We start from the raw sequence: 17,784 nt of genomic DNA on the forward strand, positions 1-17,784 counted from the left end.
GTGTAGTGTATTGTGTGTAGTGTATAGTGTAGTGTATAGTGTTGTGTGTAGTGTATAGTGTAGTGTGTAGTGTAGTGTAGTATTGTGTGTAGTGTATAGTGTAGTGTATAGTGTAGTGTATAGTGTAGAACAGTGATTGGCAATCCAGATGAGTCAGCGGGTCACGTGAGCAGCCCTCCTTCACCCCAGTGGCCGCAAGCTCGACATGGTGCTTGTGCACTGACCATGGCCCCCGCATCACCCTGGAGACACCTTGACTAGGCCTCCATGAGGGGCACCACGGGATGAAGGTCGCTCACCACTGCCCTACACCTATTGTGACTCACGAAACGCCAATCGCCTCTTTTTGCAAGGGCGGACCTGGGTTACACCGAAACTCAACGCGTTCGGCAATAACGCCGTGGCCGTAACAGAAAAATACATAATGGGCAACGTTTTTTGGCAGTGGCCCTTCTTTAGAGCACATAATTTATGTGCTCAGAATGAGGGCCCATTTGCCAGAAACATCAGCCTCATGTATATACATCCGTTGCAAGGCACTGGTGATGACGATTGTGGTGATGTTTTTTTTTGCTGTGATTGTGCTCCACTACCAAGGCAATCCCTCAACTTTTTGTAAGACAAAAAAAAAAACCGATAATTGAATCGAATCGCTCCTGCCCTTGGATTATCACCACAGCAGATGGGTTTTGTTAAAACCGCCTAAAAGTGTGACGTCAGGTTTTAGCGAGCGACTGCTGCGTATTTTTTTTTTTATCCAATGGGATGTGCACAGACAGTGCGTGTTATAACGTACGTTAATTACCCCTAAAACTTTGATGCGTGAAAAAAAAGACGTAATTTTGTAATTTTTCGCTAATCTAGCCTGTCTGGCCGGCAGCGAAATCCCCCGAGTAACTCCCCTTTCTAAAGACGTGTGCAGTTGTTTTGCGTCTGCCGTGTGTGTGTGTGAGTGTGTCTGTCTTTCATTCGGACTCACAAGGTGTCTCATTGCAGCCAAGCCAGTACAGGCAGGCCAGCATTGTCTGTAGCAGCAGCAGCCTTTTTTTTTTAAATAGGAGGCATTTATGGTCAATTTGCAGGTGGGTAATTTAGTTCTGGATAAGCACGCAGTGAAAGAAAGCAGCGAATCTTGCAACATCTTTACCAGGGGTACGGAGGGACGTCCGTTTAAACTCAACTTTTTTTTGTCTTTCCATGTAAGGCCCACTGAGCTCTACAGCTCTTTTTCAGAAGCGACCCGGTCACACACGCTTGCGTGCACAAATACACGCAACACACAAATGCACGCAGATACGCGCGCACGTGCAGACACTTGGACATGAAGGCACAGATCCCGCGTGTTGCCGTTTCAAGGCTGTTGGGCCCAGTGTCTTTAGTGAGCACTTGTACACACGCGCACTGACGGACGCACGCACGCACGCACGTGCGCACATGTGCGTACACAGAGACGTACACGTGCACACGGGCGCACACCACATGGGACCGTGCCAGCGGGCAGTGAACCCCACCCACGGTTGAATGTCCTTTCCAGATCCCTGATGAGCGAAGCAGACTTCCGAACTCCTTCCCCGATTCCGGTGCCCTCATTACGCACGCACACAAATCTGTCCACGGATCTGCCTCCCCGGTGGACCAGCAATGCAACTCACATGGACTCTTCCCACATCTCCCTGGCTTGTCTGCAACAGTCGTTCGAGTAGAGACCTCGCCGAGGAAACGGATGTTGCGAGCATCGGCGTTGGCTCTTATCTACAAGAAGTGACGCGTATTTTTCCACAGCGGATAACAGATTTGGAATTTTACAAATCTAGAAAATAAAATATCAGCAGGGCTCTTTTAGCTTAACTCAGAGGAAAGAGAGATCTGGACGTTTTAGCCAGCCCGTCTTCATTTAAATGTAGATATTTAAAACACGGGAATCCAGAGTGTTGGGGTCGGCTTGAGGGTTCCAGCGATGCACCTCTGCAATGCAGCGTTGAGTTGAACACCCAACAGAGTGGAGCATGGCTACTTGTGGTCCGTGCCGGTGCTGCACAGCGCTCGGCTCCGGAGCGCCCACAACAAGGGGGGCCATGGCCGACGTCCGTAGCACCGACGTCGCCACTCCCCAGATTGTGCTTGCCGGCTTTCTGTGACCACGCTGACCCCCCCCCCCCCCCCTGGTCTTAGCGGCCAGTTGAGGGGCACGGTCAAGCTTCGCTCCGCGATAGGTCAGAGTGGAGTCTCGTCGCAACATCGCTGCCGCAGAAGGTGACATTTACGGTGCCTTCAGGGTTCCAGTTAGCGAGGTGAAATGCAGTGACCGTTGTTTCGTGGTGGTTTGGTTTTTGAGCCACCATAATCCAGAGATCTCCCCTCCGTCGTGTTTTGCTCCCTCCGTTCAAGGTGGGCTCGACGTCATTGAAGGGGTGGCTGCTTGAGTTTGGCAGAGCAAGGTCGTCTGTAAATGCAAATCCGCGTGACCAATAGAGAGGGGATTTGGGGCAATCATCTTTTTCCCCACCTCCCGCTAAGCTCTGTTATGGGTTCAATGGTCACCGAGCCTGGAGCGGGTCGGTGACCACCTAAGAAAACTGGGTTTTAACACAAGTTCTAATATCCTGCTTTTGCCGTACGTGTGTGTGACCTTTACTTTCCCTGGGTGACCTTGAAGCTCCGGTGTTGAGGCCTTCGCGCCCTGGAAATTGACCTTGCGCCGTAGCGCGCGACCTTTTACCAAGACAAGTTACCCTCCGCGGCCCCGGCGTGTCTTTACGTGCCACCGAGTGACCCTTATTTTCCTGCAGGGTGACCCCCAGCCCTGGGGCATGTGACCCCGCTCTTTCACACGTGCCCGCTTTGGGATGCAGAAGCCATTGGGGCGCCTCGGCGAAGGGCCCCTTGCACCGTGCGCTTTACAAGAAGTTAGCCGAGTGAGCGAGAGACTGCCGCCATCCCTGCGGTCATTTTGTCAATAGTGAAAGTCCTCCCGGTGAATTTGGTTGGTTTTGCCGCACCGACCGCAAAAGGAGTGGGTCGACAGTTGAGCCGTATTCTTCTTTACAAGACAAAATGAGGCTCGTTCATCCACCATGACCAAAAGCCTTTGTTCCTTTGTTTGCAGGCTTCTTTTTTTTTTTCCATGACCGCACATCACGCTCACGTTCGATGTTCGCACACTTTGCAAATCCCGCTCGCGGTGCATTCACTTGATTCGCCCGTGTATTTATTTATTCATCGTGAAATTATCCGTAATGTTTCTACATCGTATGTTGTTAAATTAAGAATAATTGACGGTCCCTTGTCAGTCCTCTGCTAGCATGAAGGCCTCCCCATGCCTTGTCAGTTGTGGGGGTTATTTGACCATACTTCACTATGCTGCTCATCACGAGTTTTATGGAGGTGGAGGGGGGGGGGGAGCGCAAGACAGCTTCAAATCTCACTTGGCAATGATGTTAGCTGTGGCCTGGAATCAAACTAATTTGGCGTGGTTCATAACATAGTACGCTAACCACTACACCACCGCTCATCCCATCCCTCGATTGCCCCGACCATCATTAGTAACATCACTAATTTGGGAATTCTGAAGGTGAGTAGGTAAATACTAAACTTGGGCTAAAGAGCTGTGAGTGCTCTGCCGAACGGAAGAAAGAAATACATAAGCAAAGAAAAAGGGGAAATGCAGAGCCCCTCCGGTAAACTCTCCAGCTCGCCGTCATCAGAGCGAGGTGGCGTTCGGACCTCGATTATTGGCTGTCGAGCAATGGCGGAGCCAGGTGTTTGAGGTAGGGGGGCAACCCCTCCAGCAATGAAAAATGATAGAGGAGTTGTTAGTAAGTAAGGACTTGTCCCTTGCTTTTTATTCAACGCGTGTGCGGCGATGGTGCAGCCATCGATCGAGGGTCGAATTTGAACCGTGTGTGATCGGCATCGCGCTCGCTGAAGGTGAATGCGTTCAGAAAAGTCGTGTACTGTATACGCAACTACGCACAATTCTGAGTCACTTATAACTGTTTTGCCGTTAATTATTGCCAATTATGGACTCAGACTATTGTCCCATCATCTCATAGAGTCCCTGGCACGTAATAAAATGCTGATTAAGCTGCGTCACTTCTGCTGCTGCTGTTGCTGTCGGCTAGGGCAAGCGGAGAGTAGAATTTACAGTGAGCGGACGATAGCCTCGTTTTTCACGACCACTGGCAACCGGGATGTGCTGGCACCGGGAGAGCTTGGTTGTGGCTCAGGGAGGGCCCAGTTGTGGCTCAAGGAGGGCCCAGTTGTGGCTCAGGGAGGGCCCGGTTCTAGCTCAAGAAACGGCACAGGGAGAGGGCCCATTGTGACTCAAGAAACGGCACAGGGAGAGAGGGCCCGTTGTGACTCAAGAAACGACACAGGGAGAGGGCCCATTGTGACTCAAGAAACGGCACAGGGAGAGAGAGGGCCCAGTTGTGGCTCAAGAAACAGCACAGGGAGAGAGGGCCCATTGTGACTCAAGAAACGGCACAGGGAGAGAGAGGGCCCAGTTGTGGCTCAAGAAACGGCACAGGGAGAGAGGGCCCATTGTGACTCAAGCAAAGGTGCAGGGAGGGCCCAGTTCTGTCTCAAGAAACGGCACCAGGGCCATTGCCAGAGTCTCCACGCTACTTGAGCCAGGAGGCTCTTTTGGGGCCTAGCTCCTCAATGTGGCTCCACAAAAACAATTTCTGGAAAATGGTTTAGATGTTTAGGTGTTTCCTTTTTTTCTGGCTATTTGTTAATACAATTAAAAAGCCTAAAGTTTAATGTAGCCATGGATTTTTTGGGGTAATTTTATTAATTGCCATATTGACCTATTTGTGATTATGAAGAGCTCTACATGCCTGAGGGTTGTTTGACCATATTACACCACGCTGGTCGGTGCACGCATCGTTGCCGGGTTGTTTTATAAGTATAGTGCGTTAAACACTGGACCACCACTCCACTTTGTTGAAGGATTACTACGTAAAAATATAATAATAACGAGAACTCCTAACAGCGCCGCATCTTGGAAAGTCATTACAAGGGCACCGAAAAGCACACAGTAGTAATCGTGGGTCTTTGTGTATATTTTTGTTTTACTGCCCCTAATCTACTTTAACAGAGAACAAAGAGAAATATATCTGGATGGTTGCATCAAACAACTCGCGTCGAATTTTCCAAGCGGAGTTTGTCTTTTCGGAGCATCGCAAGTTAATGGGGTGGGAGAGGGGGGGGGCGAAAACAACACGCGGTGGTTTGTACAACAATCCACTGCCCACTACGGAACCTTGGCAATATGCATCCCTTCTCTGAACAAGTGCTTCCAGTACAAATCGTCCCGGTGTTTTGTATAGCTCCGTGATGCCGGCACACGCTTTTGTCCCCTGGTCTTGTTAGGGCTTCTTTAGTCAGGCCCTCTGAGCCTCCGTGCGCTTCTGCCAAATCCTTAGTAATGGCCGTAAGTAGCGGTGGGGCCCATTCAGCCAGGCTAGGGTGGGGGGGGGGCCTCCCTGTGATCGGGCTAGGCCTGGCCATTGGGCCGAGACGCGTTGCCACAACGACCGGGCCTCCGCCTGGCAGTTGCCTGGCAGTTGGTCGCAATAAATGGATTGAAAACAACCCAGGAGGCTTGTGTGTGCAAGGAGGAGAGGTGGAGGGGAAGGACGTTGATGGGAGGGTAGAAAGAAGGGTTTGGGTTTGTGGTTGGTGTGCAGGAGGAGGCGGTAAGGCAGCGGGAGGTGGGTGGGGGGGGGGAAGAAGGAGCTGGGTAGAATTTTTTTTTTTAAATCAGCAGAGGCAGAGGGTCACAAAAGATTTACGCTGAAAAGAGGGGCGCAGTTAAGCTGGAAGCTGCGGGCCATCTTTGTTGGCTTGACGGGATTAGGTCCCTCCGCTGGCCCGCACCTTTGTAGGAACAAGCCCTGGCCGTCGCGCGCACGGCCGAGTAATAACGAGGAGGCAGAATAGCCGGCGCTGGACGCCACGGGGCCACGGGAACCCGGGGACGGGGAGGAGGAGGGCGAGTGCCATTCAAGTGCAAGTCCGCGAGTCTGTGGGAAACGCCGCGTGCGTTTCTTTAACCTCTCGTGTCGGCGCACGTCGATTTTTACCCCCTGGGTCTCTCTGGGTGGATGGTTGGGTGGCTGGCTGGCTGGCTGGGGGGTTTTCTAGAGAAGAAACAAAACATTTCGGAAAGAAAAAAAACGTGAAAAGTTGACCGTTCGTTTTCGAACTAATTAATTGGCGGCGACTTTTTTTTTTTTACAGCGCACATCAGGATTCTCAATGCGGCTTCGAGAGACGTGAAATGTGGGTCTCGGTGGTGGTGACGCAGCAAGGCTTGGTGCTGGGATACAGAGACGTTGCCCTGCTTTTGATGTTGCGCCATGAGATTGGTTGCACTGCCATATGTTGCATGTAAATGTATATAGAAGTTTTTTTTTTCACACCGCACATAGCCAACCGTGCTAATCGGTATATTTGTCAATCCACTGCTGGATGAGGGGCCTCCTCATGCTGATCATACTTCACCATGCTGGTCAGTGCAGGTGGGTGAGGGCAAAAAGCAAAAAGCATAGACGTTAATATCGTGCAATAGTGGATTTTCTTTCACTGTATTCTGCCGACGACATTGCTCCGCAACAGCCTATAACACCTGCTGTATGCATGGAGGTCGCCTATTTAAGCAGTGTCTCGTCTCCAACGCCGCTTGACCTCTGAGGTCGGGCGACCGGGCGCAATGCAGGTGATTTGCATGTTTAGCAGTCGTACAGCTATCAACTTAAGAACGCTTATCACATCCGCAGACACGTGCAAAACACTACCAACGCGCACGTATTCCTTCGAGACTAAAACTTAATGACGGATTGGAAAAAAAAAAGATTCGTTCCACGTCGTGTAAAATAGCAGCAGCAGCAGCAGTGTGGCATGTTTCTGGTGGACAGCCCGAAAATGGGGTCCCCACTCTCATAAAGTGTCCGGGCCGTTAAAAAAAGTCCTGGTGCACACCATTGCTTTAAGGGCTCCCGCGAGGTAAGAGCAGTTTTCATCTTCTTGGTTCTTTCGGTAAAGTCACGTAGAAGGGAAATAATAAAATAATAAAAATTAAACATAATAAAATAATTCTCACGACGTTTCGGCCACAATGCAAGCAGCCGTCCTCAGGTGAAGGCCAGCGTCTCCCCGACAGACCTGGTCTTCACCTGAGGACGGCTGCTTGCGTTGTGGCCGAAGCGTCGTGAGAATGATTTTATTATGTTTTATTTTTATTAGTTTATTACTTCCTTTCTACGTGACTTTACCGAAAGAACCAAGAAGATGAATCCCTGCAGTCACGAAAGCTTTAAATCGAAATTTAAGCGCAGTTTTGTCGTAACGCTCGTACGTTTTGCCACAACGCGCGTGCGTTTCTGTGGCCGCTTGTAACGAGAGTGCAGTTTTCGGGGTCATCAGGGCTTGCTTCATTGAGCATTTCCACTCCCCAGGTTTTTTTGCCACGCGGGACTGTGGGGGCAGTGTGTGCGTACGTACGTTAAACTTCTTCCGCGCCGTACGTAGGCAACCGTTGCTAATCGGAGATGCTGGGGGAAGGCCAACAAACACAAAAAGCACTTATGAAGAAATACAAAAGCAGTTCTGTGTTTTTTTTTTTACAAGCACAGCTTCAAAATAGTGTATTTGCAATGACCGCCACCACAATGGCGACAGCTTAATAGCTCGGCAACGCAAATCAATGTTACACGTCACTCAAACGTAGGCATAAGCCTGCACATTGAATTCCATAATGCATTGTTACAGTCGATGGCCTAAAGCTTTGACCGTCGCGTGCGTGTACGTTGAACTTCTTTGATGCCATACATCGTCAACCCTGCTACTCAGAGGTGCGGAGCAAGGACAACAAACTAAACACAAAAAGCAGTTCTAAAGAAAGGAGTTTTCAGTCTAGCAGTTCTAAAGAAGTACACAAAACAGTTCTAAAGAAAGGAGTTTTCAGTCTGGATTGAAAACTCATTGCTTTAGAACCGCTTTTTTCCAGAAGTGCGCGGCATCTGCAGGGGTTGGACTTCCAAGGACGCGTGCCGGCCGTGCACGCTGGCGTGAGCGATAGAGCGGCGGTCCAACCGTGGACCCACCGCACCGCGAATGAGCCGCTTGCTTGAAACGTGGGGTGGGAATTGACGCGCGAGCGGGAGGGTAGGTGGAATGCGATGGGTGCACCTGGGTGGGTGTGGGAGAAGGGGGACGCGCCCTCGCTAATTGTGGCGCTGTTCCAGACGCCGGCTGAATGAAAGGTGGTCTGGCGTGGAGGTCTCTCGCAGGAGTTGCCCATTATGGGATTATTTTTGCTCGTGTGAGCGGAGGTATCGTGTGCTTGGGGCGCTCCCTCGGGCGCCAGTGTGTGCACCCACACACACACACACACAAAGATAAAGGTAAAGATTCTCCAGGAAGACTACGTAGGCCGTTGGGGCAAGTGCTCTTGGCGAGCAGCTATGAATTAAAACCTTTATCTATCCTGGCGGAATCCGATGAGCTTTGAAGCTCTCTTTCACAGATGTCGAGTATGAAGGGCCGGTACGACGTGGGAACAGGCGGTGTTGCCAGCAGCACGCTCGGTCGCCTTTCTCTCCCCAGTGCTGAGGTTTACACACCACGCCAGATACTTGGAGGCCCAGGAATGGTTATGTTGGGCCACAATGTTGACTGCGAAGTAGAAAGCGAATTAGGTCGCCGGGTTCTACACTACCACTCCCATACCCCCCAACCGATACCAATATCTGCCATTCGCCACTAGGTGACGTCACCACGGTGCCTGTGCCAGTCCAGGTGTACTTTGAGACCACGTGACGTGTCAAAGGCTCACTGACAGAAGGTGACGGGACAGACCCAGGTGCCATGGGTTTAGTGACTGAGATGGCTGGCAGATGCACCAGCTGTGCCCCCTACTGTGCGAGCTTTTGTCGCATTATAGCCGCCCGGCGCTCCGCTCGTTGTTGTGAGCGTCGCTCCTCTGCCCTCTGTTGTTGTTGGAGGGCGACTGCCTCCAACTGACCAGTAGCGTCATTCACGAGCCTCCTCAACAGCCACAGACTCGCACACACGCGAGCGCTATGTACCCGTGAGGTATTGCCGTGAGGCTGGCGAGGAACTGGGAAAGGCGCATACACAGAGCCCGCAGATGCGTGCGTCGAGTGTGGAGGAGCGCGCGAGTGTGTGCGCGGCGGTGTCGGCAGGAGGTGGGAGGGTGGCGTTGTTTGGACTCTGGCAAGAGCCCTCAACCAGAGATCTTCGCCTGATACGGCAGAGTGCACGTCCCCTCGGCGGAATGCGGTGGGGAGAGGTGATAAATGAGCACCTGGGCAGGTGGAATTGACGATGGATTTTTTTTTTACCTGCTGCAGTCGCACGAAATGCCGAGGTCATACGACCCGCCCCCGCCACTCGTAATAACTTTTGGAACCGTTGGAAAGCTGCGGAAGCCGCAAACTGTTGGAACTTGGAAATCTGGTTGTACCAGGAGAGATCGCAGTCTGTGCCTCGTTTGTGTGCGGTCGGTTTCATTTTCCGTTGTTTTGAATACCCAAACAAAAAAACTCGTCTCTCTCTCTGTGTCCGGGTACCGGGGGAAAATTCGCAGAAGTTCCAAATATTTTTTGCGTCGGGCAACAGTGAAATAATAATGGAAATAAATTGCGGGGGGGGCGGGGCATGTCTCCTGTCATCGCAGTACTCGGCAGTGTTGTGTGCTGCTTTTAAACTCGAGTGTTGGATTTCTACTTGCCCTCGAGTATTCTGCTCGATATTTTTTTAATGTTTTTTCAGCTGCCGCTTTTTTTGGCTGAACAGATTAAAAGTTTCTTCCTCTCAGATGATGTGCCTGATATCCCACTTCTATTAAAGTATTTGCTCTGTCTTTGTGTAATCTCATTGTGCAATCTCAAGAAAGGAAGAACAAATAAATACATTTTTTTAAATAAAACCATGAACCCCAGCAAACCCCTTATTTAGCACGAGTAGGGCATGATCAGATTTCATGCTGAACGAGGGCTCGATAAAAGAATGTATTCTGGTCCTTTTAAAAAATGCCTTACTGAAATGACCCGAAAGTGGATAATATTTACACGGTCGTAAAAACGTTACGTTGCAGTCACGAAAGCTTCAAATCAAGATTAAGCTTGCGGTACGAATGTAAAAACAATACGCGGGTGAATTTTCATCCAGAAGTCCTGTATAGCTACCGGCACACACTGCCTTAGCGACATTGTTTTCGACTCAGACTTTATTTGAGCTATGCACAATTCATGTACAAGAACGACCACAGCCTGTCGGCAGTGGTGGCATTTCCAGGTCACTGCAGGGTGGAGAAATGCGCTTTGAGTTGACGCTTGCCGACATTGTTGATGGCGGCAAACGGTAATCAAGGTTATGGTGGACGAGCCGGATGTGTGATTTTCGCATGAGCTGTGATAACTTGCCCCCGTTAAAATTCGGCTCGTACTGGCAGGAGTTCGTGCGATGCCTGGTGACTCTGTGGGTAGCATGACCACTTCCACCGGAGAACACAATGATGGTATTACCAAAAGCAAACTGGAATAATCATCGTCATTGTCACCGACTCCTCTGCCATAAGCGGCAATGTCATCGCCACCACCACCATCGCCACCACCACCATTACTATATCGCCACCACCATCAACAAGGCCACCATCCTCGTTATCGTGAAACAAATGTTATTATTCGTTGCATTTTTTTTGTCATTGGTCGCCAAGGCTTGAGCAAGATTGTTCACCCACCTTTAACCCCAAAAGCCTGATGACACCGGCAGTGACAAAGATCCCCTGTGTAGCCTTCCACAGAATTCTGGGGCGCAAGTACTGTTAGCGGGCACCAATTTCAGGCTGGAACAGCACACAAGGAAGGGGAGGTGGTGTGGCGATCGCCACGCCTGACCACCTATGTCTCCGCAGTGCTTATGTTTACATGCAATATCAGGTACCAATTTAAAGCTGAGTCCATCCGTGGGAGACCTATGACCGGTTCCAAGTTCAATTTCCACTGATATTAGCCGTGGATGGGAATCAAACCCAGGTGGCAAGGTTCGCAGTGCAATGTGTTAACTGCTACGCCACCACTCCTGCCCTCATGCAATACACACAACACACACAAACTTTAATTGGTGAGAGGCCATTAAACAAGAGTTTCATGGCGATGGAGATCGGAACTTGTGAATCCTTCTCATGCCTCTGCAATGTTTGTTGCGTACCGAATCAGTCTAACGATGCTCTCCTCCCTGTCTCCCTCTCTCTCTCTCTGTCCGTCTGTTTGCAGCCTGTGAGGAGGTGGTGGGGAAAGGAAACAACGAATGCATGTACGGTGAGTGTGCGGGCACCATTTCGGCTCCCACACGCGCGTCGCGCGAACCACACAGCCGCCCCCGTAAGAAATGCATCGGCAAATATAACTAAGTAGGGCCTTTGGTTATTTCGCTAAAGTCACGTAGGTATACAATTAAATAAATCGCGACGTTTCGATCGCAACACAAGCTGTCGTCCGCAGGCGGAAAAAAATATAATCCAGCAGTGGAACTGCTGGATTATGCTGGACTTTACCGAAAGAACCAAAGAGTATGGATTCCTGCAGTCACGAAAGCTTCAAATCAAGATTAAATAGGGCCTCTTTTGCTGCCTGTAATTCGACTGGCTGCAGCTCCCTCCTACTACACTACACGTGGTTCTGTTTTACACGGAGGTTCTCTTAATTATAACATGGCCAGAAGTTATAAGGTTGCAACGTTTCAAGTCCCAGACAGGGGTCCACTCAGTCCATCGCCCCTCGGGGGACCAACATAGTGAGTGCTCTTTTGCTGCGAGTCGGCAACGGTTGTCTTTTTGGAGGGACTTGCTCCTGCCACGGGAATATGGAATTTCCTCTGCTGCCAACACAAGATTAGTGCCTCCCCCATTGCTGATTTGAGCAGCAAGACACATTTCTTTGGCTGATGAATTGTGAAATTTGCGCTCACGATCCTGGGTGTGTAAAAAAACAACACAATGTGGCTTTCGTACGTATGTGTGTTGAACTTCTTTCGCATCGTACATAGCCAGCTGTGCTAATCGGAGGTGCGGTGCAAAGGACAGCACACTATGGGTTTCTGTGCTAGTCTCAATTCTTGAATCGAAGGCTGTTTTCCGACACTACAATTCGATTTGGAATACTACAGTTAGCTATTTCCCTTTGCATGTTTAGTTTGTTGTTTGAACAACATGCCTTTGGTATCTTCACGCTTCCCTGTTCGCCTTATATTCATTTGCTTGCGGTGTAAAATTTGACGGCAGTTTTTCTTCGCCGCTGGGAACGTGTAACGCCTTTGTGAGTATAGAATACTGTCATATTACAAGTTAACGCTCGCTGCGAAGATAGATGTTATTTCAAAAGCAAAACAGTGGTTTCTTGTTCAAGTGAGCATGCTTCTGTGCACGTCTCCTGCTTATTATCAGAAGCAAGTGGTGGAAATTCCACATTCCTATGGGTCGGGGAAAGTTCATCCATAGGACAAGCACTGTTGCCTTCCCGCCCACAGTGGCAGTCCTCTTAACGGCCACAAGATTTGACAGATTATTTATTTATTCATAGATGTTATTTATTTCCATAGCAGGAAGGGCCTAATGAGCTGTGTTGTATAGGCTCCATTTCATGGAGCGTCCTGCGTTGACACAGATGGTACGCGGCACGGATCTTTAATTACAATAATTGTTGAGACTTGAACTCCCAACATCTTGATTAATTATGCGCGTATGTTGAACTCATTTCACATCGTACCTAGCCAACCGTGCAAAGTCACGAGTTCTAACCACTGCCACCCCAGTCGGACGTAGTTTAATGCCCAATTAAATCATCTATTGTCCTGGGTCAACCTGAAAAGTCATGCGAGTGCTCGCACTCTCACAGTGCCCTCTCCAGCAAGCCGTGCAGCGCGGCGCGGCGGGTCCCAATCTCTCCGGAGCTGTGGACCCACCGTCAACACTCAACACACACGTTCACACACCACCGTACATAGTAACATTACACAGATTGGTGGAGTTGGGGGTGGTGGGCAGGGGTTCGCTTTGTCCCTCACATTAAGAATCGGGGGTGCGTGTAATAAATTTATTTTTAATCTTAATTAGCAACTGCTGAAAAAAAATTAATAAAAGTTTTCAGTTTGGGCGGGGCATTGCCCCCCCCTCCCGCCCCCGCCGCAAACTCCGCTCATGAGTCCACGTATATTGAGTGAAGAAAATCCGATCCGCAACAATTGCGTGCGGGGGGCCGGTTTCCTGCGGCCTCGCAGGCCTCCGGCGATTCGCGCACCGGAGGCCGGGTGGCCGATGCAAACATTTCCACGGAGCACGCCTCCCACCCCAGCCCCCTTTCCACCCCTGGCAGCAAAACGCATTCAATTATCTCTCTAAATGCCAGGAATACATAATGATTCATATGGCCAGAACATTTTTTGGTGTGCAGCTATAAGGTTTTTTTGGTTTTAAGGTAGGCATTTCGATCTTAGGGTTGTGGTAGTTTCATCAGGGTAGTTTGCCTAACTTCATTTCGAAAATAAATATCGTGAGTAAAATATTAATGTCCGAAGCAAAAGTTTTAAAGCGTTGTCATTATTGTCCGGATCAACCCGCGTTTAGCATCACATCCCCCCCCACGCACCACGTGGAGGAGCGTCACGGACCGCCCGGTGGTCCCGGGACCGTGCTGTTGTTGAGAAACCACCGCTGTAGGGGACTGCGCCGGTGGTGTGAATGTCTGCAGTGAACTCTGCCACCTAGTGGGGCGTTCTGCATCGGAGCCAAGCGTGCATTTGCTGCGTGCAAACATTGAAACGATTCAATGTTGCACGTTCGAACGCGATCTAACCAAACAAAAGAAACCTGTTATGGATGATATTGGTCGTGAAAGCCTCCGTGTTAAACTGATTTATGGCGTTCGTAAATGTGATTCTGGGCTTGCCCACCTGTACGTTGACGGAGATTTTAAATGAGAATTCACGGTGGTGGTGGTGGGGTGTGGTCAAGGAACACCCGGCATAGCCACTCGCATGAATCACTGTCGTGGTTTTTCTGGACATCGCTTATGAGGTTGCCAGGTGGCCCAGGCGTCCGAGCACTGAGTAGGCACTCTTGAGATCATGGGTTCCAATCCAAATTTCAGTCTCTTTTGATTAAATCAGAGTCTCAAGTGCAGCGAGTTGAGAGTCCCCAGCCCTGGTGACCAAAAACACCCAAATTTTGCGTTGTTTTTTTTCCCATAATAAAAAAAAAATCCCTGCTCTGACAATAACATGGCCAGAAGTTATAAGGTTACAACCCATGAGTTTAACAGCCATGCGACAAATATCCCTGTCGCAGGATGCATGTTAAAGCAGAGCACTCTGCATTTTGGCCCGACAACTACCCACCGGCTTCTGCACTGCGAATTAAATAATTCCAAAGACAAACGCACGTTTTGCCAAGCGTAACATAATCATGCGCGGAGAGCAGTGGGTGTGAATTTTTCAATGTAAAGAGTGTTCCTCTTGCGCATTCCCGCTCGTGCAGACTGGTTCCCCAAGACGGTGAACGTGACGCAGCAGGGCACGGACGTGAACGTGACCTTTGACCTGGCGCCGCCGTCGTTCGGCGTCGAGTCGTACGTAGGTGTATGCGGGCGTGCGGCCCGAGGCGTGCGCCGCTCCGGCGCCGCCGCTGGGGGCCGCCCTGCTCGCCTGCTCGCCCGTCTCGGAGAACAAGACGGCCGTGCGCGTGGTGAGTGCCAAGTGGCGGTGGCTGGCTGGAGCATGGCCGGAGTTTAGTTCGTGGTGGTGGTAGACACCTGGAGTCGTCCGACACGTCGTACGTATTTACGTTAATCTTCTTTCGCCACCGTACGTAGCCAACCGTGCTGATCGGAGGTGCAATTAGCATGTACAATTGATGGTCTTATTTTCGTTTATATGTGTCGATTGGCTTCGATGAAGGCTCTTAACATAATAAAAAACAGTATAAACAGAGAAACATGTAGCCTTGTTATATCGTGTAACAAGGTCACGTGTTTGTGGTGCTATGGGGAGGCCCTCATTGTTCACTCTTCTGCCTGCCCCCCCCCTGATCGCAGCCCAAGGACAAAAACTTCACTTACGGCTGGGTCAGCCTGCGCAACCTGCAGCCCGGAGCCACTTACGTCATCGAGGTACCCACCGCAAAACATCCGCCTCTGATCGCGAAAATATAATAATTACGGGAGTGCTTTGGCAGTGGTGTGCAAGCTCAATGTGATAATTACGACTACATGAATCTCGTCACCTTCGACATTAGTTTTGCCTTATTAGACAATGTCCTATTTTGGGTTAAAGTCTAACCGGCTTTAAGAGAGGAACGGAAGGAGGCTTTAAGGAGGTGGGGGTGACGGCTTCAATGTAATTCTTCAGATTTTCAGGTTTTATTAATATTGGCTCGACACTTTCGTCGTCAACTCGGGCTTTGATTTTTTTCCCCCAGCCCTTGCACTGCCCGATTAGAGAGAGAAGAGTTTCGTAGTTTCACTGGGGAGGGGGGCAGGGGGTGTAAAGTAACAACTAATGCAGCACTCATGCGGGAATGTGACCCCCCCCCCCCAAACCATTTGCGGCGTTCACAGTGACTGGCGGTGATGCTTGTTTACCCGGGAAAGCCTCTCGCTCATCCAAAATCTCGTGTATTTTATTGTTGGTATCCCCCGGGGAGAAGACCCATTGAGCCAGCACCAAGCTCTTGATCAAGGGTGACCCCCCGGGGGAAGGAGGGAGTGCGGTCCGTTCTCCTATAGCCCGGTAGTTTGTGTTCCCGTAGAGCACCGCTTTATGGAAAAATCGCTTTATAATAAATAACATTTAATGTAGGGTAAAGCACAGTCCGCGATAACACGTGAGGTGCGTACTCAGGCTGAACAAAGACCGATGCGCGTGGGTCTCGTCGAGAAGCATCCAGCAGCATCCCGCCGCCTTGTGCGATGACGCTACGCCGAGGCAGCCGCACTACCGCTTGTTCCAACTCGCGCGACGGAGTTCCGTTCACTCGATCACGTTATAGCCAAATCGCATCCCGCGTTATAAAAAAAAGTGTTCCCTGATACATTCATCGCGTTATATTCAAATCGCGTGATGAAAACAACAGACTCTACTCGGAGGGCCGTGCCAAGTTTTTGCAGTAGGGGACGATGATTGCTATGTGTACAGTAATCCCCTCACTTAACGCGGTACAGTAGTAGATGCTTTCTTTAAAAGTGCCGCGTCAAGCGAAAACGGCGTTAAGCGAGGAATTTCCTGCTTACTGAATCACATTTGCACTCTACAATCAGCCTGCAGCCATCCCACGGCGGGGAAAATAGCTCGGCGGATGAGGAGGGTACGCCGCCGCGTTACTGTATCACTCCGCTCAGGTGCACAGCTCACGAAAGTAGTTCATCACGGACCGCCCAGAATCCGCGGGGGGGGGGGGGGCGCTCCGCATTGTGCGAATAGTGCTGCAGAAACCGCGTTGTTGCGACGACGCGTTGTGCGAGGACTGACCGTATTCCACTTTTGAGTCAAGGTGAGAGCGAGTTTCACGGAGTTGCTACTGGTGGACGATGACAGCTCTGATGTCCTCCGCCAGGTGTCTCTGAACAGCGTGGATGCCCAGAGGAAAAGAGCCATCTTCACCGTTACCCACGGTAACGCCCTCGCGGCCCTCTGTGCCTCTCTCTCCTTGTGGTGGGGGGGTGGGGGCTTCGTTGACGCGAGCGATGCGTTTAGCGTCGTCAGTTCATCCGCAACTGCTTACTTCCTTTCTTCCGTGGCATTTTTTTTTGACTGTGCGACCCGACAAAGCACCCCAATCGGGAAGCGATCATCCCGAACAAACCGAAAATGTCACCGAAATTTTGAACGGTGGTTTCACGATATTGCAAATGGACAAAGACGCATGCATACACACGGACAGACGTGTGCAAATCGGGCTGTTCAGTCTCACTCGCTTTGAGTCGTACGCTCACCAAATGTTTCTGCCGATTCTTACAATAAGCATAGTTGATGTAATGTCTGAGATGAGAAAGGACAGTCTAATTACTGCAGCAGTAATAATAATAATGTTTAACACGTAGGCTTTACGCGACCAATATCATCCATAATATAGGTTTTTTTGGGTTAGATTGCGTAATTATAAATGTATCGTTAAGCCCGCCGCCAGCCAAGACAGCCAACTAGTACGGTTTGTCACGTAAACAGAAAATTCCTGGCGAAATGTCGTAATCGGATTCTAAATGTTGTGGATTTGCTCTTCAACACACCAATGTAGTGTACTCGTGACGAATTGGCCACGTTCTGCTTACATAATAAAAACTAATTTCCTGTGTCGGTTGGCGGCACATTTATATTCACGAGAGCCAACCCAAAAAAACCTCTGTTATGAATAATAATATCAGTGACAGTAATGATGAGCGACGATAACAGTGGACATGAATTGTAATGACAGCAGCGACCGCGATGTCTTTGGTGTGACGACGACAACGATGATGGTGTGACGATGACGATGGTGTGACCACGGCGGCGGCGATGACAATGTCCTCTCTTTCACGGCGGGCGCGCAGTGTCGGCGCCTTCCCCGTGGAGCGGGCCTCTCCGCGCCATCGCCATCACCGTGCCCATCGTGGCGGCCGCCGCCGTGGCGACGTTCCTCACACTCGTGTGCCGCAGCAACACGCAGGGTGAGACGCCGCCGCCGCCGCCACGCGCCGAACATCACGGTGCGGTGGGGGGGGAATA

At 50.4% G+C, this 17,784-nt stretch overlaps 2 protein-coding genes across 2 annotated transcripts in view; one reads left to right on the plus strand and one right to left on the minus strand.

Annotated features, from left to right (window-relative positions):
- The window catches only part of CFP (complement factor properdin), a 261,228-nt gene that overhangs the window by 131,969 nt on the left and 111,475 nt on the right, over positions 1–17,784 (minus strand). The gene's annotated exons all lie outside the window — the stretch shown is intronic.
- The window catches only part of IL17RD (interleukin 17 receptor D), a 93,040-nt gene that overhangs the window by 63,982 nt on the left and 11,274 nt on the right, over positions 1–17,784 (plus strand). The window contains 6 exon segments of the mRNA XM_061551827.1: positions 11,307–11,351; positions 14,564–14,745; positions 14,747–14,770; positions 15,120–15,194; positions 16,637–16,694; positions 17,610–17,765. Coding sequence (XP_061407811.1) covers positions 11,307–11,351; positions 14,564–14,745; positions 14,747–14,770; positions 15,120–15,194; positions 16,637–16,694; positions 17,610–17,765 — 540 coding nt within the window.

This window comes from Lethenteron reissneri, chromosome 15 (genome assembly GCF_015708825.2).
Source record: "Lethenteron reissneri isolate LAM-NWPU_2019-01 chromosome 15, ASM1570882v1, whole genome shotgun sequence".
Taxonomy (NCBI): domain Eukaryota; kingdom Metazoa; phylum Chordata; class Hyperoartia; order Petromyzontiformes; family Petromyzontidae; genus Lethenteron; species Lethenteron reissneri.